The sequence below is a fragment of the Leucoraja erinacea genome, chromosome 17 (assembly GCF_028641065.1).
Source record: "Leucoraja erinacea ecotype New England chromosome 17, Leri_hhj_1, whole genome shotgun sequence".
Classification (NCBI taxonomy): Eukaryota; Metazoa; Chordata; class Chondrichthyes; order Rajiformes; family Rajidae; genus Leucoraja; species Leucoraja erinaceus.
The window spans coordinates 13,838,202-13,863,336 of NC_073393.1; the positions used below are offsets into that span (position 1 = coordinate 13,838,202).

The window sequence follows — 25,135 nt, forward strand, 5'->3', positions numbered from 1 at the left end:
GCGGTGGCGGGAGTGTGGTAAGTAGTTGAGGTTTATAAGTATCTGGGGGGTCACTATTGTGGTTACTCGGACAAATGCAGCGCCACTGTGCTGGGAAACCTGGAGGCGGACGATGTGAGAGCAAAATGACATGGAAGACATTGTCATGTGGGTTGTCAGTACTTATCCCAGTGAGTTCATGATTCGCGCTGAACAATTTCTGTCTTGGGTTACAACGCCTAATAATATTTTTAAAATAGCTATTAGTCTTCATTGGGTCTGGATTATTTGAGGTTTTTTATTGAGGTTTTTTATTTGACATCTAGTTTTATTATGATAAAACTTGTCACTGTTTTGGAAGAGTTGGGTTCTGACAACTAAAATGAGAGAATGAGAACATGGACAAAAGATTGGAGGAGTCATGAAACATGGAGCAAGCACATGTACAGGAAAGAACTGCAGATGCTGGTTTAAATTGAAGATGGACACAAAATGCTGGAGTAACTCAGTGGGACAGGCAGCATCTCTGGAGAGAAGGAATGGGTGATATGTTGGGCTGAGTATTCAGACGGAGCAAGTCGATGTGTCAGGAAGGGCATAGCTTCTGCTTCTAAAGGTAGTAAAAGGTGGTGTGTGTGTGGGGGGGGACAAGTTAAGTTAAAATGTAGAAACAAGAATCTGCACTTGCTGATCTACACAAAGGAGATAAAGTGCTGGAGTAACTCAGTGGGTCAGGAAGCATCACTCGAGCATGGATAAGATAATATCAAAGGATGCAGACAGAGAATTCAAGTTACCTGAAGTTTGCAATATTATGTTTGATATTAATACTCAAGGGCTTTAATATTGAATCCTATAACTTCTCCCATGTCCTGTAACCATTTGTTGAAGCATTCAAGATTTCTGCTGGTGTTTAAGGAAAAGATCTTCCTGGACCTTCATTAAATCCTACTTCTCCCATGGGGTGACACGTTGAAGTGTTGGTCATGACCAAAATGGTTTGAGGAGGGGAAAAAACTATAATACCAAGAAATTATAGTGTTACCTCCTTAAAGCTGTGAACCACCATATTTATTCTGTTTACCACATGGACTGAGGCCTGCCTGCTTTCTATGCACCCGACAATGGTTGGTTTACTGAAGATCAGATTGCAATTCCTATAGAATAAATGCCATGACATTTTAGTTATTGCTTTCCATTTATGTTTAAATTTATCTTAAGGGGGTTGAAATTTGATAGTTATCCTGTATAGTATTTTTCAGTGGGCATGACACGGAGTGGAAGAGGAGCCCCACGATTAATCCTCAACCCCTCCTTGTTTCCATTTACATTCTGCTCCTCACTGATGAAACGCAACAATGGTGCCAACTGTCTTTAGCGATGTTACCCATGTTGCTTTCGCCACCCCCTCTTGATTTCTCCGTGGTCTCTTAAATTGTCTGACTACGAGACTGGTGCGACTGGAAGAAATTTAATTTGCAATTAACCTAAAAACCTGCACGTCTTCGGAATGTGAGACGAAACTGGAGGACCTACCTGGAGAAAATCCATGTGGTCACAGGAAGAATGTACAAACTGCACTGACAGTCGGGATCGAATCCAGATCTCTGGCGCTGTAAAGCAGCAGTTCTACTGCTGCGCCACTGTGCCATGCCTTTCCGCCATTGATTGTGCCTGTGCCTCGGCTCGTCTTTAGCTGAAACCCTTGTATTTCAGTATAATGGCAGCACAGTGGTGCAGCTGTTCGAGCTGCTGCCTCGCAGCACCAGAGACTCTCGTTCGATCCTGACCCTGGGATACTGTCTGCGTAAAGTTTGCATGTTCTCCCTGTGACCACGTGGGTTTCTTCTGGGTTTTTGAGTTTTCCTTCCACATTGCAAAGATGCATGGGTTTGTAGATTAATTGGCCCAATGTGCAAGGAGTGGTTGCGAAAGTGGGATATCATAGAGCAGGTGATCGATGGGCGGCATTGACTCGAAGGGTCTATCTCTATGCTGTTTCTTTAATTCAATCATTAGCTGAGTTCCAATGTCTAACCACCATAAAGTTAAGATCAACAGTAATTTTACCACTGCATGATAAATTGTGTATTTTCCTACACTTGGGCGTCTTCATTGGCTCTTGATCAAAGGATGCCTTGCTTACTAAACACATATTGCTTGTATTCAGCTGTGTTCAGGATCTCTCCCTTCACTTCAACCTCCTGCAGCACATTGACCTCCCTCTCTTAAACATCCCCCAAATTTGATTGCTCTACCATTCATTATAATAATTTCAGTTCCTAGCTCAGCAATTGCCTTCCAGATCCTCCAACCATCTCTTCCTTCCTTCTCTTTAAGGTGCTTCTTGTGTGTTCTTTGCGTGTGTTTAGTTATCCACCCAATATTAATTGCTTCGGGTGACATTGTTCCTGTTTAACATTTGTGCATTAAAACAAATAAAATCCATAAATGAATGAAAATTGATTATTTATTTTGTGATGGTTTGATTTGGTCACTGACAGAAGTAGACAGCTGCTCCTCGTGTTTGCAAAGTTGCTGATTAGAAGGTTGTTTATAAATGAAGTTGTGGATACCTGCAATGAGATACAGACCGGAATCTTAATGTAAGAGCTCTATTAATTTATCATTAGTTTATCTGAATAGGACATTCGGAAACACAGGAACAAGCCCTTTGGCCCCCAGAGTCTATGCTGATTGTGATACCAAGAAAAACTAATCTCATCTGCCTGCATAGGATCCATATCCCTCTGTTCCCAGTATATCCCATGTGCCACTAAGCATGCTGCCTCCACCACCACCAGCCTTGGCAGTGCACTCCAGGCACTCACCCCCCTCCATGTAAAAAACACCTACTTGCCCCACACATCTCCTCTAAACTTTATCCCTCTCACCTTAAAGCTATGCCCTCTGGTCTTTGACATTTCCATGCTGGGGAAAAAGTCTGAATTGTCTAACCCTAATCCTATCCTATTATATTTTTTAAAAATATGTATATTTGGGTGCCCAATGTCTACAATTATTTCCCAACATGAGGCAAATGAGGAAATGCCATCTGGCTAGTGGGTAAATATCCTCGCAATGCCTGAAATAACAGTATAATTTGTTGACAAATTTCTGTTGGATACAAGGGAAATCTCTGGTTTTTGAGTGCTCTTTGTCTTGCTGGTTCCTTGCACTGTTTCCTTTTAAACCCTTTGATTTGATTTTAATTCCTTACAATAGGATTGGTTGTTTATGCTAGTTTAAAAAATGAATATTAATCCCCGCAATAGGCCTAGTTGTTTGTGCTAGCAACAATTTATGACATTTATAAGGTTGGATTTTTATAACTTAGAATTTATTATGAAAGTCACTTAACCATATTAAGGAATCGATGTAGCTTTTTGTTTTGCATTTGAAGGAAAGCTTTTTGTAATATTGACTGGTACATATTCCTACAAGAATGTCATCACATTTTTGTGTGCTTATTAGGATGGCGCTGGTTCAGGATGTTTGTGTGGTTGTAGTTCTGTCTTCCTCGGGTAGGTGGCAGTGTGGGTCTATGGCAAATCAGTCTGGAGAATTTAGCTACCTGTATTAATAGCTCATTTATTTTTCATCTTTGAATATCTTCCCATCCCTGCTCGGGAATTGTGGCTGGTTAGTAGGGATAGGAATTTTCCATGAAACGAATTTCAGTGTGGCTGTTCAATTCAACAGCAAGCATTGTGCAGCTGAAAGAGTCGTCGTGTTATTTAGGGACTGTGGCTGTGTTGTAAGAACAAGCCTCCATGCAATCCAAGATGGATAAATTACCACAATCTATGTAGCATCTTGAAGATAATGAATCTAGAGTTCAAGCTGTGTACAGTCACGATTTCATCATTCGTGGAGTGGTGTTAATGTGTTGGAGGCTGTTCAGAGGAGGTTTACTGGGCTGATACCGGGAATTGTCAGGTTTTAATTCGGAGATACAGCGTGGAAACGGGCCCTTCAAACCACCGAAACCATGCCGACCAGCAATCCCCATACACTAAAGATAAACACAAAATGCTGGAGTAAATCAGTGAAGAAGGGAGAAGGAATGGGTTTCCCTTTCCCCTGACTAGTCTGAAGAAGGGTATCGACCCAATATGTCACCCATTCCTCTCTCCAGAGATGCTGACGGTCCCGCTGAGTTACTCCAGCATTTTGTGTCCATTTTTAGTTTAAACCAGCTTCAGTAGTTCCTTCCGACACAATCCCCATACACTAGTTTTATCCTCCATACCAGGGACAATTTACAGAAGCCAATTATTAATCTATAAAACTGCACGTCTGTGTAATGTGGGAGGAAACCCAGACAGTCACAGGGAGAACTATGTGCAGACAGCACCCGCAGACAGGATCAATCCCGGTTCTCTAAGGCAGCAACTCTACCACTGCACACCTGTGGCACTTTTATTAGGTGGACTACTTGGCCATGCTAGGTTTGTAAATGCTGGAGGGGGTGGGGGGGGTAATTGATTTGGATAAATATAAGATCTCGATATGGAGGATTTGAGGAAAATGTTCTTGATTCCCCATGAGAAACAAGAGGGGTTGTTCATTGAAAACTGATGAGGTGAAGTTCTTTTTCTCAGAATTGTGTTTTTGGAACTCTTCCTCGTGGGTATTACAGTAGAGTCTTTAAACATTATATACAGAAGTTGACAGTCGCTTGATATGGGAAGGTATCATCCAACTTTGGAGGAAGAGCTCTGTGGCCCGCTGCTTGGAAGTCGAGCTGGTCAAACGCTTAAACTGAATGCATACCCCCCCCCCCCCCCCCCCCCCCCAAAGTTGAAGAGAGAGAGTTTCCTTTGGTGCTGTGGCACGAGTTGTGTGTTTTTGATATTAGCCGGGCAGCCAACAGTAGGTGCCAAGTCAGGGAAGCTAGAAATTAATTATACACATTGGGGAAACAATAATCCAGAAATGAGGGAGTTTTTTTGTTTTTTTAATGCACCAAATGCGCATTTGGACGAGGGAGTGGGAATTGCAGTTTGCGTGCTTGCTGCAACAGGGATTGTTGTAATGGCTGAAAGAACATTGTCTGCCTAAGGCTTGAGCAGGAAGCTTGCTCCATTCGGTCACCGGATGTACCCAGAGCAGGAAGGGCCTGTACAAACATTGCACAGTGGCGGAGCTTTGAGACTTGCAGTTTGGAGCTGCCAACATTTGCTATTGATTGTTCGCACATAAATACCGTGGGTCGTGGATGGACAAAAGCTTTGGTGAAACAGTGCAGGTGGGTTTGGGTTCACTGTGTTTGTAAGTGCTCATTATTGCCCTGCTGTAAGTGTTGACAGCTTATTATCACTACCCTTTACCTTCAGGGTACCAATTCCAATTCCGTCTGGCAGATGGATGCCTGTTTTCCCTTCCCCAGGCCCTATCTATGAGTAGCAATGGTAGGTGTAGGATCACTGAATTCTCAGTGACTTGCCGAATCCAGTAACCAGGCACAATGGTTATACGGCATCAGAGCAAAACATTACAATATCTGCAGACCTTAACTAAAATCTGAACACACCACGACTAACAAAATTAAGAAGCTATGGAATTACGACTGAAAGACTACAGACTGAACATGACTAGCTGACGAAAGACAATGGACATTCAACTAACAACTTTTGCACGGACCACAGTGCTGACAACTCAGCGGGTGAGGCAGCATCTGTGGAGAGAAGGAATTGGCAATGTAATGTCAGGGGAGGTGTCAGGACAGAGAAAGAATGTGGGTGGAAACAGTAAGACTAGTGGAAGGAGGAGAGGATGGAGAGAGAAAGCAAGAGCTACCTGAAGTTAACTTGCTGGGATCATATGGTTGATTTATTTATTTATTTTTAAAATTTTATTTTTATTAGACGTACGGTAAGTTACAATACTGCACAACACATATGTCTTAATACATTTTTTGTACCGCTTCATTTTTTGAGCTTTAAGAAAAAGATAGAAGTAGAGAGAGTAAAGAAAGTGCGCAAGAGTCGTGAAGGTGCAGGAGAGTGTTGAGAAAAGAAAGCCCCTTAGAAAAGAAGTTAGAGAAGGAAGTAAAGAAAAAAGTTGACCCTAGAAAAGAAGGAAAAAGAAAGGAGAAACAATCGCTCTATTATAACATTAAACTTCGCAGAAAGGGGACTACCAACCAAGTCTGTTTTTGTTGTTTTGTTTTTTTTACCCCCTGTTGCCAGATCCTGGCACCTTTAGTTTATTTATTTATTTATTTTTAAAATTACTATTGCACCTTATGCTTGTAACAGTTCCAAAAACGTAGACCACGTCTTTTGGAGGTGGTCTGCTTTGCCTGCTAAGAGGAATCTCATCTCTTCCAGATGTAGTGTTTCAAACATATTTGATATCCACATTTTTATTGTTGGTGTAGGCGCATTTTTCCAAAATTTAAGTATGAGCTTTTTTCCCATTATTAGCCCGTAATTGAGTAAATTCTTCTGAAACGCGTTTAATTCAGGGTTACCTTCCGATATTCCAAAAATAATCTATTCTGGTTTTGGTACCAGTTTTATTTTAATTAATTTTGTAAAGATGTCAAATATTTAATTCCAGAATTTTTGTATTTTTGTACAAAAAACAAAAGAATGCACAATGGTAGCTTCTTGACACAGACATTTATCATAAATGGTTCATATGGTTTATGTGCACACTTTTAACACATCCTCCAATTTCTACCAAGTACCTCCTGGTACCACACACTTCAACTAATGTTCCCACCTCCCATTTGTTTGCTTTGTAAGGGGGGGGCTGAGAACACAAACCTGATCATGTGTATTGAACCTACGTTCTTTTTTGGCTTCCACCATAATGACGTTTCTGATCAGATTGTTTGCGTTCAACCTTGGGTGATAGGATAGGTAGAACCAAACTCGGTCTAGTTCTGAGCCTTCTTTTCATGAGAAGTTCAGCTGCCGTATACCCTGTGGTAGCAATGTTACAAAATTTTGAGATTTAAAAAATCAAGTCTGCAATTTATCCCATCAGATAAAGCATAACAATAAGTTTAATTTGACACATAATTCACTTTCATATCTCAAGTAATAAAAAAGTTATGGCCATTTTCATACTCGGAAATTAGCATCTTGTTCCCTATTGATTTTCTATGGACATAACAAAAAAGCTGTGATCGTGGACAGTCAAAAGCCCATAACCTTCTTAAAAATTAAGAGAACTGAATGAAATTTTCAGTTATCATAGATTGAAGCATTCTGAAACAAATATAAAATAATCTTACTTGGATGACCTGAAATTAAAGCATATAATTAGTTAGTTACCCAATTGTAGCTAATTTCAAACTTCAATTACTAGCTCTAAACATCTATCCATTTCTTAATAAATGATTAACATTTTTAAATAGCCCAAGTGTCCAAATAATATTCACAAATAATTCACTATAAAACATGATTTTTAAATCTCATTTACATCAATTTATAGGCCAAATGGAAGGAATTTAGTGTTCATTTGCTGTAAATTAAAGTCAATTTAAATCGGCTTTCTAGTGGGTTCCTGTGAACGCGCTGGTTTAGAACGTTCACATTGCGCTGGATTTGTGCCCTCAAGTGCCCAGAAAAATACTGCGGGATATAAAGAGCCCAAAATGAACTACTCGCTATAGAAAACTTTAATTACAGGGTTATATACAAGCCCCATTTAATGTAAAAATAAGGTACATACCTTTAATTGTCTGCTTTATAAAACCCTGGGGCTGCGAGAGGTTGCGGAGTGAGAGAGTGGTTTTTAAACTACTATAAATATTATACAAGGCCATAAAAACTAATAATACCTTTTGCGACGGGGTCTTTCAGCGATTTTCCGTTAATGATTTACTAGGCTGAACATTTTCGATTGGAACAGCCTAGTAAAAATCGCGTTTTAAACCCGCCCCCTCTAAACAGCGCCAAAATCACACACACGGGGTAGGGCAGATGCTCAGACACGATTCAGGTAGGTTTTGTAACATACCTACCTGTGGTAGATTGTGGCGTGGTCCGATATTTCAGTAAGAAACTAGCTAGCCCCTGTGACATACTGCATTTTGAATTCCCTTCAAGAACTTGTTTCTTGAGAGCTCATTTGACTATCCTGACTGACCTTTCGACTGTGCCATTAGACGCCAGATGGTAAGTTGGCACTGAGGTATGCTTGATACCATTTGAAAGTTTGGAACAGTGTAGCACGAAATTAGGGTCTGTTGTCAGAGACAAGCTCTTCAGGTAATCCATGACATGCAAAAATAGACCGCGATGCATCTATTGTTCATTATGTTGTTGCGTTTGTAGCCATATGTACCACCTCAATCCACTTTTAGAGACTATGTACCAAGGCAAGAAAATTATTATTCCTGTGTTCAAACAAATCCACGTAAATCCTCTAAGGTCTAGTAGGCCAAGACATATTTGCAAAGAGGCTTGGGCAGGTCTACTTCTACATCTCTGACAGGTGCTACAATTGTTTGCCATTGCTTCTATGTCATTGTCCATTCCTGGCTAATACAGTACATGCGACCTCTGGCTGTAGACTTCATTCCTACAATTTCCTTCGCTCCATAGATGCTGCTGCACCCGCATAGTTTCTCCAGCATTTTTTTGTACTTTCGATTTTCCAGCATCTGCAGTTCCTTCTTAAACTCATTCCTACAATACCTGTGGAGTTCTTTAAGTTATTGTTGTCTTAAGCAATTGGATACTACTGCTCTAACCCCATTTAATACATCCTTGCTCACATGACAGTTCATGTCGTCCATTGGGATAAGGTTTTAGTTCATTAGTACATGGTTTTGTTTCTGACCATCCACACAAAGGATGTTTTTGCACTGTGTCCTTTTGAGTTTCAGCTCCTGTGACTGGAAAGTCATTGTCCACTGCTTCTGTGACGTATATAGCACCTTCAGTGCCCACATCTGATTCTTTGTGAGACAAACACGTCAATGCAGCAGCGATAGCATTTTCTTTTGAGCTGCGGTACTTGATGCTGTTGACATACCTTGACAGGAGAACGGCCCAGCACTTCATCCTCGAGGCTAACATTTGTAGGTATTGCTGACTGAGGACCAAGAATAGCGAGAAGTGGCTAATGATCAGTAACCAGGGTGAATTTCCTACCCATATAACCATATAACAATTACAGCACGGAAACAGGCCATCTCGGCCCTACAAGTCCGTGCCGAGCAAATACTGATGGAATTTCTTGACCCCAAAGATGATACCAAGAGCTTCTTTCTCTATTTGTGCATAATTACGCTCACTCTTGGTAAGTGCGCGTGATGCAAATGCTATTGGCTTCTCTTGTTCATGTTCCGTTACATGTGAAATCACAGCTCCTACCCCACAACTAGATGCATCACAAACTAACTTTAACTCCTGATTTGTATTGTAGTATACAAGTAATGCATCACTGGTCAAGCTATTCTTCCATGCATCATAAGCATTTTGTTGCTCTTCGGACCATTCACATTTTTTATCCTTGTTCAACAACTTGTGAAGAGGAGCTAGCTTTGTTACTAACTCAGGTAAGAAGCGTAATACTGTACCATACCCAGGAAGGAGTGGTGTTGAGACGCATTCTGTGGTGTTGGTTCCTTTGCTATAGCGTCAATCTTTTCCTTCACTGGTTGTAGTCCATGTTGATCCACTTTCAAACCAATATACACTACTTTGGTCTGTAAGAATGCACATTTGCTTCTTTTCAACTTTATATTGTGATCATCAAGCTAGTGTGGGTCTTTATTTCACAAAACTACACTGCGCATACTCACACATATTCACGAGACTGATAAGATATTGAATATATCACATAACACAAATCATACCATTATAGTACTGTTCTTCAAGGTACAGGTACCATTATATACACTACAGGCAGCAACCCACTGTGTTGTCTTTTGAAGAAAATTGGGAGTTTAAAAGTTGCCCAGAGTCTTATGAGTAAATTGAATTCTTCCTATTTGCTGGCGATATTGTCGTCTGACCATCATCAAGGTGGTCAGCTTCATGTTCCGGTGCATGCATAACTACTTGTCAGGCTGGTGATATGCGTGTCTGTTTACTGGGCCATAGAAATGAGTGGTTTAGTTTAACCAAGCTTGCGACTGCAGTAGCAGGCTTTGAACTTAACTTCCTGTGCGGTCCAATCTTCAGAAGTTCTGTTCTTCGTTATAATTATTTAAAGTGGAGACAGGCAGACACATTTCTGATATTCTGCTCCTCTGTGCTTGTGGCATGTTCAAATCCCAACCGGTTTGCCCTCTCGTTACAGGTTTGTTGGAGGGATGTTGTTGGGAGGGAACAAATGATTACGTTTGCTGGCTGACATCATGTAGCAAAGTGTCGCCAAAGCACCTCTCACTGATCATGTTGGCTTTGGGGCAAGTGGATTAATCTTGAGCAGACCCCAGTCCCTCTGTGCCTGAGCATTGTAACAGTACTCGGAGTTGACATTGCTGGGAAGGGATCTGTGCTTGCGTACGTGACTGCTGTAACTGATCATCGCCACATTCAACAGGCCCTGCTCTCTGGGTGATCTGTAGGTAAGGACATCTCTCGTTCCCCTTTCCCCTGACTCGGTCTGAAGCAGGGTCGCGATCCAAAACGTCACCCATTTCTTCTCTCTAGAGATGCTGCCTATCCTGCTGAGTTACTCCAGCATTTTGTGTCTATCTTCGGTTTAAACTAGCATCTGCAGTTCCTTCCTACAGGCAAGAACAACCTCGCTGCTCTGGGTAACTGCTCTACTCTCTCTGTTTCAGTGACCGACAATGGACCCTGTGGCTCCCTGCTGGGTGGGCAGCGCGTTTCTCTTCATCAGCTCGGACAAGGTAGATCTACCAGAACTCTATCAAGACCCACAGAAGCAGCTAAAGATTTATAAAGCTCTCAAGCTGTCTCTTGCAGGTAATTTACAGCCTTCAGGTGTCATGTATGAGTCTTTCTGGATTTTGATACTACACCATTAGTGTGAATAAGTTCCTTGGCAAGATGCTCACCGGAGTGTGGGCGGCTCTATTGTAATCATGTATAGTCTTTCCGTAGACTGGTTAACATGCAACAAAAGCTTTTCGCTGTACAACACATGAAAATAAACTAAATTAAACTACATTTTGACCAGTGGTGGGGCTTGTGATAGCAAGTATAATATGCCATCATGGTCAATGGTTTATCTGACATAAACAAAGAGAGACATACTGTAAATTGCAGTAGTAACTCCAGTCCCAACATGAAACTTCACCCATCCATTTTCTCCAGAGTTGCCGCCTGACTCGCTGAGTTACACCAGCACTTTGTGTCTATCTTTGGTATGAACCAGCATCTGCAGTTCTTTTGCCTCCACAATAAACTCTCAGTCATTTTTAAATACCTCTCTAAAGAATACTTTCATTTTACTTTATTGAACCAGGCAAAACGAGAGAGTATTACACTTAACAAGTTTTCAACATCTAAAGATTGGTGTTCCAGATCGGATTCTAGATTTTGTAACCGGGCATCATTGGGAGATAGCTTATCTTAGTTGCTTTAAAAGGTTGGCAATTTGCATGCATCGTCACAGGAGCTCTCAATGAGATCGCAACAATTGACACATCTGCAAAATGTGTTTAAATCATATTTGAGGAAAAGGTTCACTTATTCACCCAACCTGTTCCGCAAAACACCCAGTACATCGCAGTACAGACTTCTATTGGTTTTGATAGCAGTTGGGAGAAACCAGTCAAGTCAAGTGAGTTTATTGTCATAATATAACAATGTTTATGTCAAATAACATAAAAGCAGGGAAAAGTCCGGAAAATTCCTTCAGTCAATCGGAACCGGTTCCTGTCCCGGGTAACATTTATGCATCCTTTGTACAAATTGATCTCTATACCATGTGGGCAACAGATTCTGGCCCCCGTTGGAACAATGCAGCAAATCATGTTCGGCACACAAATTAACCACCTGTATCACAGATTCGCTGTTCTCCCTGGATAGAAACAACACTAAACTCCTAACCCAAGTTTGGCTTTGCATAACCTGAAAGTGTGAATCATGGTCAGACCACCTACTTTCAGATGAAGAGCATGCTGTCTACGCATAATTTATTCCTTCGTATGACAAACCTGTCAGATCGTCACTTTTAAATCTGTAGGAAGGAACTGCAGATACTAGTTTATACCAAAGATAGACACAAAATGCTGGAGTAACTCAGCGGTCAGCCAGTATCTCTGGAGAAAAGGAATGGGTGACGTTTCGGGTCAGAACCTTTCTTCAGACCTTCCAACCCGAAACATCACCTATTCCTTTTCTCCAGAGAAGTTGCCTGACCCGCTGAGTTATTCCGGCATTTTGGGTCACTCTTAAATCTGTTGCTTCTAAAGTTGTAAAATTCTTCATGCGGTAACCAAGATTTTTTAAGCTAAGTATTAATCTTCCAAAATCTCAATATCTCCCAAATAAAGAAGAAACCTAGTTTGGGCTGAATTGTACATGTGGCAGTGTGCTCTGTTTTAAGTGGTCCAGTGGCCTAGCGTAGAGCTGCTGCTATACAGCGCCAGAGACTGGGTTAGATCCTGACTACAGGTGCTGTCTACGTTTGTACGTTCTCCCTGAGACCACATGAGTTTTCTCTGGATGCTCCGGTTTCCACCCACACTCTAAAAACATACAGGTTTGTAGATTAATTGGCTTCACTAAAATTGTAAATTGTTCCTGGTGTGTAGAATAGTGCTATTGTTCAGTGCGGACTCAGTGGGCCAAAGGGCCTGTTTACACGCTGTATAAGTAAAGTAATTTTATGGGATTGAGGGGATGGATGCAAGGATATTTCCACTGGCTGAATCGGCCACAACTAGGTGTCAACCATTCCGGAGTGAAATGTGAAAAGAAGTCTTTTATTTACCCAGGAATTAAGGGCGGCAGTTGTAGACTTGCTGCCTTGCAGCGCTTTCAGCTCCATAGACCTGGGTTTGATCCCAACTCCGGGCGCGGTCTGTACGGAGTTTGTATGTTCTCCCTGTGACCGCGTGGGTTTTCTCATATTTTCGGTTTCCTCCCACACTCCAAAGACGAACAGGTTTGTAGGTTTATTGGCCTGGGATAAATGTAAAATTGTCCCAAGTGTGTGTAGGATAGTGTTAATGTGCGGGGACCGCTGGTCAGTGCGGACTCGGTAGGCCAAAGGGCTTGTTTCTGCACTGTATTTCTAAACTAAAACTGAACTGATGAATCATTGGAGTTCTCGAAGCAAGAATGCTGTGGAGACTCGGTCATTGAATGTATTCAAGACTGATGAAAACATGTCATCAGTGATGGGAGCAGAGATAGGCCATTCGGTCCATCAAGTCTACTCCGCCATGTTTAGGTATTCAAAGGATATGGGATTGATGCATCTGTGGGGCGAAGTAATCTTATTGAATGGAAGAACAAGCACAAGAGGTCAAGTGGCTTGTTCTTGTTTTTATCCTCTAGTATTAAAATGGTAACAACAATGATGGTACACTTTAGAGTGCCTTTTGGAAATATACCTCATGGGAGATTGTTAAAGATTAAGGGGCAGGATTTAACAGTCTAATAAAGAATATTTTTATTAGTGCTAACCTCAGAGTCCTTTTTTAAGAATGAAGTGAATAGTGGCATGTTGCAAAGCTCGATATTGTGTGAATCATTGATTTAGATGTGGTCCAGAGGGAGTTCAAATCTGCAATTGATTCTAACATAATAGAAATCGATTCTTTATCAGTCAGTGTGTGTTCATACCTTTGCTTTAACAAAGGACGTAGAAACATAGAAAATAGGTGCAGGAGTAGGCTATTTGGCCCTTCGAGCCAGCACCGCCATTCAATATGATCATGGCTGATCATCCAAAATCAGTACCCCATTCCTGCTTTTTCCCCATATCCCTTGATTCCGTTAGCCCTAAGAGCTAAATCTAACTCTTGAATACATCCTAACATAATACATCCTATAACATAATAATATAACATGAAACATTTAATTTAATGGCAGTTAGAGGAAGGGGTCAAGAGTACAGGTTTACTGGGTGTTATGGACATGGGTTGATATGTTGAAAGAATTGGATTGTTTATTTACTACTAGAAATGAACAGAACTTGTCATGAGCCTATCATGACTGAGGTTATATGCATTATTTCACTAAAATGACAAAGAATATTCTTAAAACAGTACCTGGTAAGGAGAAATTATTGCTCTGGAGAAAAACTTGAATGCTGCCTTCTGAGATTTATATGGATAGGAGGCGAGGCAACATGGAACTTTTGGCTATGGGGGACATAGATATAAAGTTAATTGTCTATTTAAAAAAATGATATGTGCAAAATAAATCCCTTCATGAAGACATGGAACCCACTTTGCAAGTGCAGTGGTTGACACTCAAGAATATATGTTCAAGTAGAATTGATGAAGATAGATGGTAACAGTCAAGTTGCTTGTATCTGGAGTAATTACTAAAGTAGACCTGGCTTGGGCTGCCTTCATTGTAGCATCTAGTTAAGTTCTATGTGTTTATAATAACATATTCCAAGGTCTTTGCTTGCAACTTTAGGAGACAAACCATGCCTCCAACCAGCTTATGTAAGAGTGATCTCTTGCAATTCTCTTTGCAGATGCCACCGGCAGTGGTGGAGGTTGTGAAATCCTGAAAGTTTACGGAAGTGCTTTTGGACTTCAGCTGAAGTTTACAGAGGAAGTAAAATGCAGGAAGTTTCTCCAAAGTTACGAAACGGGCAGACTGCAGAAGGCTTTAGTGCATCATTTTCAAAATCAGAGTGTCCCCAGTACAGTTTTCACAATGGAGCTGAAGGCTGGCGTGGTGACCTTAGATGATATCCTGAATGAGCAAGACAGCTGCATAAAACACATCAAGGAGAATGAGGTGGGTATGGATTTGCGGAAATATTATGGCCCAGTAGGGGGTTCATTTTATTCTGTGGGCGCTCTTTGAAAGAGTTGTCCAAGTTACCCCACCCCCCTTGCCCTAGCTTTATCCTATTAGTCTGCAAACTCGACCTCTCCAAATACAGGAATAGGTGATGTTTTGGGTCGAGGGGGACTCTCTCCTGATAATAAGTAATACAAGCAGTGAAACTCAGCAGGACAAGTTTCAGTCTGAAGAAGGGTCTCGACACGAAACGTCACCTATTCCTTTTCTCCAGAGATGTTGCCTGACCTGCTGTGTTGCAGCAGTATTTTGTGCCAACTTCAGTGCAAACCAGCAACTGCAGTTCTTTCCTGAACACTCTCCAAATACAGTCTCTCTCCCCCCCTCCCCCCCCCCCCCCCCCCCCCAGTTCACGAACGATCGATATGTAAAGCCCATACGTCCAAACAAATATCTGGGAGACCAGTGGGATATTTACCCGTTACTGTGGGATGGTTGGATCGGAATTTAATTTCTGACAATGTCATTGTATCTTGCAGAGACGTGTGAAATCTGAACTGTTGAGTTAAACACCATAGTTTAACTACATGTTGGCTGGCCGAGGTTGCTTTTTAAATATATTCCTGGGTGGCTGCATTTCCGAGCTGCAAATTGTTTGGGTTATGAACAGTTCTCGGGAAGGGAACCCTGATGTAACACAGGGAGGGAGGCCTGCTGCCACATGCAGCGGCAGGCAGTAGATGGGACAGTCCGCTGAACTCTTGTAACATTGTTGGCACCAAAACGTGGCGACACTTGTGCACTGCCTAGGTGAGGTCTACTACATGATTTTACAAAACATTTGTATGCAGAACAAAGCATTTCACTGTACCTAGGTACATGTGTCAATAATGTATCTTTACAAACCAGCGGTACGAATGTTGATTTATCTAACTTCAAGTACCTCTTGCATCCCCTCTCTCTCCGTTCCTCCCCCACCCTAACCGTCGTACCAGTCTCACTGTCATCCTTCTGAGTTTCACTGTTTGTATTACTCGTTACCACCTTTCCTACTGCCAACAATGGACCATTGTGGGCTCCACCTTTCCTTGATCATTGTTGCTGGCTTTGATCTGTCTTTTAGCATATCTTTCATTAGTTTGTTCTATGACCCTTTTCGCACCTCTCAGTTCCCTCTCCCCTGACTCTCAGTCTGAAGAAGGGTCTCAACCCAAAATGTCACCCATTCCTCTTTCTCCAGAAATGCTGCCTGACCCGCTGAGTTACTCCAGGCTTTTGTGTCTATCATTGCATCATTATTACGTGTCTTACTGTCTTTTAAAATCTCCATGACTTCTAGCCTTATTTAAGGCATGGTCTTCCTGATCTTAATATCCATCTCTGAAACAATTTATCTTTCATTCTCGTTCTAGTTCTTTTGCGAATTATTTTATGTTTTGTTATAAAAATTGACACGAGAGAGGAAGACCGTCTTTTGAATTGGATATTAAAGCAATCGGCAGGAAGACACAGATCCCAGGGCACTGGTTCAGAGAGCCATCCATCACCTCATTGTTTCAACAATATTTGCTGTGGGGAAACTGATCAGCTGGCCATTAATGTGCTGCTGTTCTTGGATTCTTTTGCAAATTGGCTACATTTCCTGTGTTACACCAGTGTTTACTCTTCCATGGTGTGTTCATTCATTGGTACCATGGAAACAAAATTGTCTTGAGGGTCAGGAAGCAGAAGTTTGTGGTGCAGGTACACACAATTGCTGGAGAAACTCAGCGGGTGCAGCAGCCTCTATGGAGCAAAGAAAATAGGCGACGTTTCGGGCCAAAACCCTTCTGTGGTGCGGGTTTCAGACTGGAGGTAAATTGTATTGTTCGAACCTTCAGGTTCTGAAATTTGGATCACTTTATTTTTTGATATATATATTTAAAAAGTTCAATCTGAGCATACAGTGTTTGACTTCAAAGAGTGCAAACGAGCCAAAAATCAAAAATTCATTAAACAATGAGTATAATAAACTGAAGGCTGTGGAAAAGGAGGTGGGCATTTCTGCCTTTACACATGGGGGAATGAATGACAAAGGCTTAATGCTAAATCTTTTCAAATATTGGTTAATTATTGACTGGGCAATATATATTTTTGAGTAACAGCGTTCTAGGAAGGATAGCAAGAGCTTTGAAATGGTGCAAAAGTGGTTTATGAGATTTATACTGATGTGGCCAGAATAATGAGGTGATGGTGGTTCCTCTTTGACCAAATAGGGTCAAGTGGTGATTGAATAATTGCTTTAGATCATTAACGATTTTGATGAATAGGGAGAAACTGTTCTTAGTGGCGAGATCATTGGTAACCGAAGAAAATATATTTAAGGCAATTGAGAAAATAATAATTTTAGCACTTTTTATGTGAGAAGGAACTGCAGATGCTGGTTTAAACCAAAGATAGATTAAACCAAAGATAGACAAATAAAAGCTGGAGTTACTCAGCGGGACAGGCAGCACCTGCGGATGGAAGGGATGAGTGACGTTTCAGGTCGTGACCCTTTTTCAGACCTTGTATCCGCTTGGGTAGCTCTCAACTCAACAGTATGAACATTGAAGGTAGACAAAAGTGCTGGAGAAATTCAGCGGGTGCAGCAGCATCTATGGAGCGCAGGAAATGGGCAACGTTTCGGGCCGAAACCCTTCTTCAGACCATTCACCATGAACATTGAGTCTAGGAAGGAACTGCAGATGCTAGTTTTCATGCACACTGAATGGACACTGGTTGAGCAACGTTTTTTTGTTTCCTCTGGGTATGCGAATACTCAGGAAATGACAATAAAGATATACAATACAATACAATACAATACAATACAATACAATAGTTTCCCACCAAAAATGGGCACAAAATCCTGGAGTAACTCGGGTCAGGCAGCATCTCTGGAGAAAAGGAATAGGTGGCTTTTTGGGTCAAGACCGTTCTTCAGACTGAATCTGAACCTATTTGCTTTGTCCAGAGATGCTGCCTGTTCTGCTGAGTTACTCCAGCATTTTGTGTCTTTTCGGTATGAACATTGAATTCTCCAACTTTGGGTAACCTTGACAAAAACCCCCCCCCCCCCCCCCCCCCCCCCCCCCCCCCTCTGTCGTTGCACCTATCTCCCCCACTACCCCACTTCCACAATATGAGATAATTCACACCTCTTCAATCCTCTACCTTGATATTTGCAACTCTCTAATCCCTTTATCTCACACCTTGTGTGTGTTAATCTCTGGCCTTTGTTCAACCATCTGCCTTTCAAAACACCCAACCTCTCTCTCACCGACCTGCCAGTGCTTTGGTCTGCCCATTCTTCTAGCTTTCTTTCCCCTCCACCCATGCAATCACTCAGAAGAAGCATCCCAACCCAAAACATTAGATGTACGTGTTTCCCAGGGATAATGCCTGACCTGCTGAGTTACAAATCATGTTCTTCGATTTGAGCGAAGTGTTTGATACAGTCCAAGAGAAATTGGAAAAGCCAAACACTGTGTGATCCCAGTGTAGATCCAGATTTGACAGAAGTGAGGGTTATGTGACTGGGAGACTCTTTGAATAGAGACTCTATTCTATGTTATTCCACTCTTGCATCCACTCTATACACAATAGGGACAATTTCTTCTTCAGACGTACAAAGAGATCTGACCGGAAACATCATCTTTTCTCCAGAGATGCTGTCTGAGTTACTCCATTACTTTGTGCTGATCTTATGAAGTAACGGACTTGGAGAATGTGATCTAGATAAGACAATGATGTAATGTTTAACAGGGCAGAGGAATGCTGACGGACAACAAGAAAGCCGGGTTAAGCAGATGCTTTCCCTAATCGACCAAAAGACAATGTGAGAGGATATGGTGGAACTGCTACATTAAAAATACGAGTTAGCCTCCAATCATTGTGCTATGGGCAATTCGGATCATCCCCACTGCAGGTAAAATGGGATAGAACCGCAGAAGATGCAGGGATGATTTGCAGATCTTGACAAGGCTGGAATGTTTTAGTTGGCAGGAGAGATGGGGTGAGACTGGGTTGTTTTCTTAATATCCAAAGAGGCTAAAGGGAGACTTAATTTGAGTGTTGGAAACGTGAAAGATTGTAGACTAGGTGAACCACTAGCGCAATCGCGCTGTAGAAATTCCTTCACCAGTGGTTTAAGAAGGTTCACCGCTACCTTTTGAATGGGAACGATGGAAGGGCAATGAATGCTGCCCTTGCCAACTGTGCCCAGATCCTGTAAATTAATTAAACAACATTAATTAAACAAAACTAGAGTGGGCTTGGAGAGGGTGTTTCCACTAGTGGGAGAGTCCAGGACCAGAGGCCATAGCTTCAGAATAAAAGGATGTTCCTTTCGAAAGGAGATGAGGAGGAATTTCTTTAGTCAGAGGGTGGTGAATGTGTGGAGTTCATTGTCACGCAAGTCTGTGAAGGCCAAGTCGATGGATATTTTTAAGGCAGAGATTGATAGATTAGTGATTAGTATGGATGTCGGGTTATGGGGAGATGGCAGGAGAATGGCGTTGAGAGGGAAAGATAGATTGGTCATGATTGAATGGTGGAGTAGACTTGATCGGCCGAATGGCATCGTTCTGCTCTTATAATTTATGAATAGGAGGTATTCAAAGGAGTGATAAGAGGCAATGAGTGAATAAATGCATGTCTTTCCCATTGCACTTAATCCGAGATTGTGCTGTGGATATCTGGAGTAGAATGCACTCGGTTGTAAGTAAAGGAAACTTTCTTTATTGTGTCTGTCTCTTGTAAACAATATTCTGTTGCTCTAACATTGATATACAGTATTCTTACCCCAGGGTTGTTACAAAGCCTTTTGTAACCTGATTTTTCAATCTCTTGTTTATAGTTGACCTGGCTTTTGAAATAATTCAGATTTCTTTCACAATTTCAGCCCAATCATCTCCGAGATGATGACGTTAGCAGATTGGAACAGGACATCAGGCAGATGGTACTAGAATACAGTTCCCACTGCCAAGGCACCAGTGTCCAGTGTGATGGTCCTTCTGAAGGATATTCGGTATCTGAATCTCCAATCTCATCCTCCGCACCTTTAATTGCATCGCCAACTTCAGCCCAAACGAATGGGAGTCCATTGCCGTTGGCGAACTGTTTTGAATTTCAGGGTGTTTTTCTTTGGTGAGTGTTGCCTCGTGTTATTGTCGGGTAACGGAGTTGCTTTGCTCCAATTTGGTTGACCATCTCAGCTGCAATAGTGGCCACTGTTATATGTGGTGTTTCCTTTGGCTATTTGCAATCCCCACACCACTATAGCTCAATTCATGCCCCGTTGCAGTGCGGTAGATCCCTGCAACTGCCTGGCAACTCTTCCAAGTGGCCATTCATCATGTGCTAACTGATCAGATGAACATTTGGAGGACAATTTTGCCTCGGTGGGATGCCAGCCCTTGGCACCTTTTTATAGTCTGCAGGATCTATGGTCCACAGGGAAAGTAAATGCGGGCAGGACTGCTATTTAGCTTTAAATTTTGTGTACATGGTACTTCACTCAATGTCCGAGGATACACCAGGTACTTCATTGCACTTCATTCTTTATTTTTTTTTAAAAGTGCCTTTTAAGCACTATGTTTTAATATAGTACCTGTAGTTACTGCTACCCCATTTATTTAGCAGTTACCGGTACATTAATTTCAAAGAATGCTATCATCAAATCTTGAGGTTATCTCGTGCATTTGTTTCTCAGACTCAGCAGTTCTATCTGTGCCCTGCTTTGTGTTATGTCAACAGGATGTGGGTCTCGATTGTTAAAGGTGCAGAAACGGGACCACAGAATCATTGACTTATTCAGCACACGGGTTCTTTGTCCCGACTTGCCCATGCCAACCAAGTTAGCTACTTGAGCTTGTCCCATTTGCCTTCGTTTAGACCATATCCCTTTTAAACCGTTCCTATCCATGTATTTGTCAAGGTGTCTTTCAAACATTGTCATCGTACCTACCTCTACCATTTTGGCAATTCCAAGTTGCCTCGCAGGTCCCCTTTAAATCATGTCCCTCTCACATTAAACATATGCCTCTGGTTTTAAACCCTGGGAAAACGACTGATCATTTTCTTTATTTTTGCCCCTCATGATTTTATAAATCTCTGTAAAGTCAGGCCTCGGCTTCTAACGTTCCAGGGGACAAAGGACCCAACCTGTTCATTCTCGAGCCCTCTAGCCCTGGTAGCATCCTTGTGAATCTTTTCTGCACCCTCTCCAGTTTGATGACGCCTTTCCTCTAGCTAGGCGACTCTGTGTGATCTAATCAACGAATTGTACATCTGTAACATGGCATCCCAACTTTTGTATTTAAGGCCCTGACCAATGGCCATTTTAGGCCTTCCGTGTGAATTTAAGGCCTTGACCATTCCATATGCTGCCTTCATCATTCGGTCTATCCGTGTCACCACTTTCAGGAACTATGTACTTGTACCCCAAGATCTCTCTGTCTGCAACACCTTGCAGGGCTCTATCATGTACTGTGCAAGTCCTGTGCTGGTTTAACTTCCCAAAATGCAATACTGTGTACTTGTTCTGGTGTGCACCGGCCCTCTTTCCCAGTTGATCTTGATGCTATAATCTTACATAGTCTTAGAATGAAGGTGAGAAGGAAATTATTTAGCCAAAGGGTGGTGAATCTGTGGAAATTAATTGCTACAGGTTGTGGTGGAGGCCATTGGGTATGTTTAAAGTGGAGATTGATTGATTAGTAACGGTATCAAAGGTTATGGGATGGCGGCTGGAGAATAGGGTGCAGAGGGAAAGATAGATCAGCCATAATCGAAGATGGAACAGCTTATTACTACTCCATTGTCTTATGATGGAGAAGCAATGGATAGAGAGCTGGGGGAGCAGGATTAGCCCAGATAGTGCTCTTCGGGCAAGTAATGTCCTCGCAGCCCCATAATCCATAGGTTTTTTGTTCTATAAATTTGCTTTGAGAGTTCAGCAATGCAGCTTTTAACAAAGTTTCACTTTTTACTCTTTCTACGCCAGATGACCGTGTTTTGAGTACACAGGATCACGATAACTTTGCCAAATCCGTGGGCACGAACTGGAAGCAGGTTGGCCGAGTCTTACAGAAAACGTGCCGAGGCCTTCGTTATCCAGTCATTGACAACATCGCCTTTGAGTACGAGCGGGAGGGGCTGTACGAACAGGCGTACCAAATGCTGCTCAAGTTTATTCAGAGCGAAGGGAAGAAGGCCACAATAAGTCGACTGATCAAAGTTTTGGAGAAAAGTGAACTGATTTGGGTAGCTGACCAGTTGTTGAACAATAATTAGGCGGACGAAAAGCGCACGCAAGAATGGGCATTGCAATACTCTATGGTGGGGCAAAAAACTGTATTCGTAAAGGTTTTATTTCTTGCATCAAAAGTTAATCATTCTGTGTAAAGTTTGGCTTAATCTCATTTATAATTGAGGTGAGGCTTCCTTTAGTGTTCAAAGCCATTTATTTTTTGAACAATCGGTTAATCCAGTTCTCATTTTTTACATGTATGAGGTTTTAATTACTATACAGTATTTTCTGCACTGATTTTACACGACAAGATATACACTTGTTAGATTGAGGGAGGGGGTTATACTTAAGTAGGTAGAGCTCTAAGACTTTTTCCTAAACTGCGTTTACAGAGAGACTGCAATTTTGCAGTATATATTTTTATGCTTTGTGTTTCTTTGTGCAAAGCGACAACTTTAAACCGAGGCAGTTTGAATTGTGGTCACATCGTTCCAAGTTACTCTTTTTTGTGAGATGATCCTCTCTTGTGCTGGCCGGCTGTGAGACGTGGGCAGGAGCAGCCTTGATCCAATTCCTGGTGGATCCTGGCCTGCAGCATGCAGTTGTCCTACATATGGCACTAATTAGCCTAAATAGACTGATGCCGCTTGGACAGCATGAAGTACACCAGGAAATGGATCGGATTATGTAGTCAGGGATAAAGTCGGGTGGGATTGGGGAACTGATACATCAAGGGGAAATAGCACTGGCAGGTTTACCCTATATCCATCTGCATGGCTTAGGTTTATTATTGTCACATGTACTGAGGTACAGTGGAAAGCCTAGTTTAGCATGCTATCCACATTGGATATACCATATATAGATACAATCAATTCAAGCTCAAGCACAATAAATAGAGCAAAATACAGAGTGCAAAATATAGTTCTCAGCATCATAACACATCAATTCCTTAGACAAAGTACAATGGCCCCAATGGGGTGGAGGTGAATCGAACGCTACCCAAGTTATAGAAGGACCATTCAGAAGCCTTCCTGGAAATGACGGACACCAACGTAGTTGGCCTAAATGAGATGAGTTCCGCTCCCCAGTTCTTGAGATCCTTCGCTTTGAGGCATAAATTATTTTTTTGCTAAATATCCTACTTTGAGGAAGGACGTCCTTGTGATTGAGGCAGTGCAGTGTAGGTTCACGAGATCGATCCCTGGGATGGCAGGACTGTCATAAGTGGAAAGATTGAAACGACTCTGCTTGTATTCACTGGAGTTTAGAAGGATGAGGGGGAAATCTTATAGAAACTTATAAAAGGACTGGACAAGCTAGATGCAGGAAAACATGTTCCCAATGTTGGCTGAGTCCAGAACCAGGGGCCACAGTCTTAGAATAAAGGGGAGGTCATTTAAGACTAAGGTGAGAGAACCTTTTCACCCAGAGAGTTGTGAATTTGTGGAATTCCCTGCCACAGAGGGCAGTGGAGGCCAAATCACTGGATGGATTTACGAGGGGATAGAGCTCTAGGGGCTAATGGAATCAAGGGATATGGGGAGAAGGCAGGCACGGGTTATTGATTGGGGACGATCAGCCATGATCACAATGAATGGCGGTGCTGGCTCGAAGGGCCGAATGGCCTCCTCCTGCACCTATTTTCTATGTTTCTATTCTCTATTTTGATTCCATGCTTCCCTTTCTTTAGAATAGATAGAATAGGTTTGGATGGATATGGGCTAAATGCAGGCAGGTTGGACTAGTGTAGATGGGGCATATTGGGCGGCATGGGCAAGTTGGGCTGAAGGGCCTGTTTCCACACTATGAATGACTTATCGCAGAGATTTTTTTGACAGTGTGATCTGTCCCCCCCCCAACACATTCTCCCTGCAAGTCTGTGTCCATGATGAAAGATCTAATTCTGGATGATCACAATTATCCAGCAAGTTCACCTTGAACAGGCCAGAGATTGCCCAAGGCCACCGATGAGATTGGAGAGTTTGCAATTATTAATGACTCGAATAAAAATCCAAACTCTCCTGAGATTTATTGTTTGTTTGTTTATTTTTCATATGAACCAGAACATTGAAATACTTACATGCTGCAGCTTTACAGGCACATTAGACACAACAATAAATATACAATAAATTGTAAGTTCTAATTGAACCAGAACTTGCGCTTCTTATGCCACTAAGATGCAGCTGCAGCCTTGCAGCTGAGTGCATGCTTGTTTAAAATTATGGGCCTGACACTTTTTTTTCCTATCATGTGTCATAAGTGGAATAAAATCTCTAAAATACCAGTGGCAAAAGTAGAAATTCGGGCACTGCAAATCGTCAAAATGTATTAATGCTTGTGTGAGCTTGCAGCCTAAAGGAAAATTGCTATATTAAAAAAAAAATAAAAAAATAAGGGACCTAATGAATCTGAAGAACTTTGAGCCTGTTCTGTCGGCTTTCAGTGAAGCAGGATAACGGGCACCCTGTCATTGGTGGTAGCCATTCCAACGCAGTTGTTGCTGGCATGGTGTGTGAGACCCACACACCATGCCAGCAGCAACTCTGGGATTGGGATTGCATCTCTTTTAATGAGTGGTGCAGTTAGCCAGAAGAGTGACTGCAGCTGTGCAGAGGAACATTGATCCAAGAGTGTTATTGTGATGTGTATCTATGCAGTAATCGCGAGGCCAGAGGGCACCAAGGCAATCTGCCCTTGTGTTGCATGGTAACAAAAAATTCCGGAGATACTCCGGAGGCTGTTTCCACTGTGGGAGAGTCTAGGAATAGAGGTCATGGCCTCAGAATTAAAGGATGTTCTTTTAGGAAGGAAATGAGGAGGAATTTCTTTAGTCAGAGGGTGGTGAATCTGTGGAATTCTTTGCCACAGAAGGCTGTGGAGGCCAAGTCAGTGGATATATTTAAGGCAGTGATAGATAGATTCTTGATTAGTACAGGTGTCAGAGGTTATGGTGAGTAGGCAGGAGAATGGGGTTAGGAGGGAGAGATGGATTAAATGGCTGAGTAGATTT

The 25,135-nt window shown here is 42.0% G+C and overlaps 1 protein-coding gene across 1 annotated transcript; it reads left to right on the forward strand.

The window, feature by feature from the left end:
- The first annotated feature begins 24 nt into the window (after positions 1-24).
- Positions 25-24,150, forward strand: tradd (tnfrsf1a-associated via death domain). The gene is given in 5 exon segments (XM_055648600.1): positions 25-170; positions 10,739-10,883; positions 14,581-14,849; positions 19,777-20,035; positions 21,880-24,150. Coding segments are annotated over 4 exon segments (954 nt in total). The 5' UTR covers positions 25-170; positions 10,739-10,747; the 3' UTR covers positions 22,170-24,150.
- The last annotated feature ends 985 nt before the right edge of the window (positions 24,151-25,135 follow it).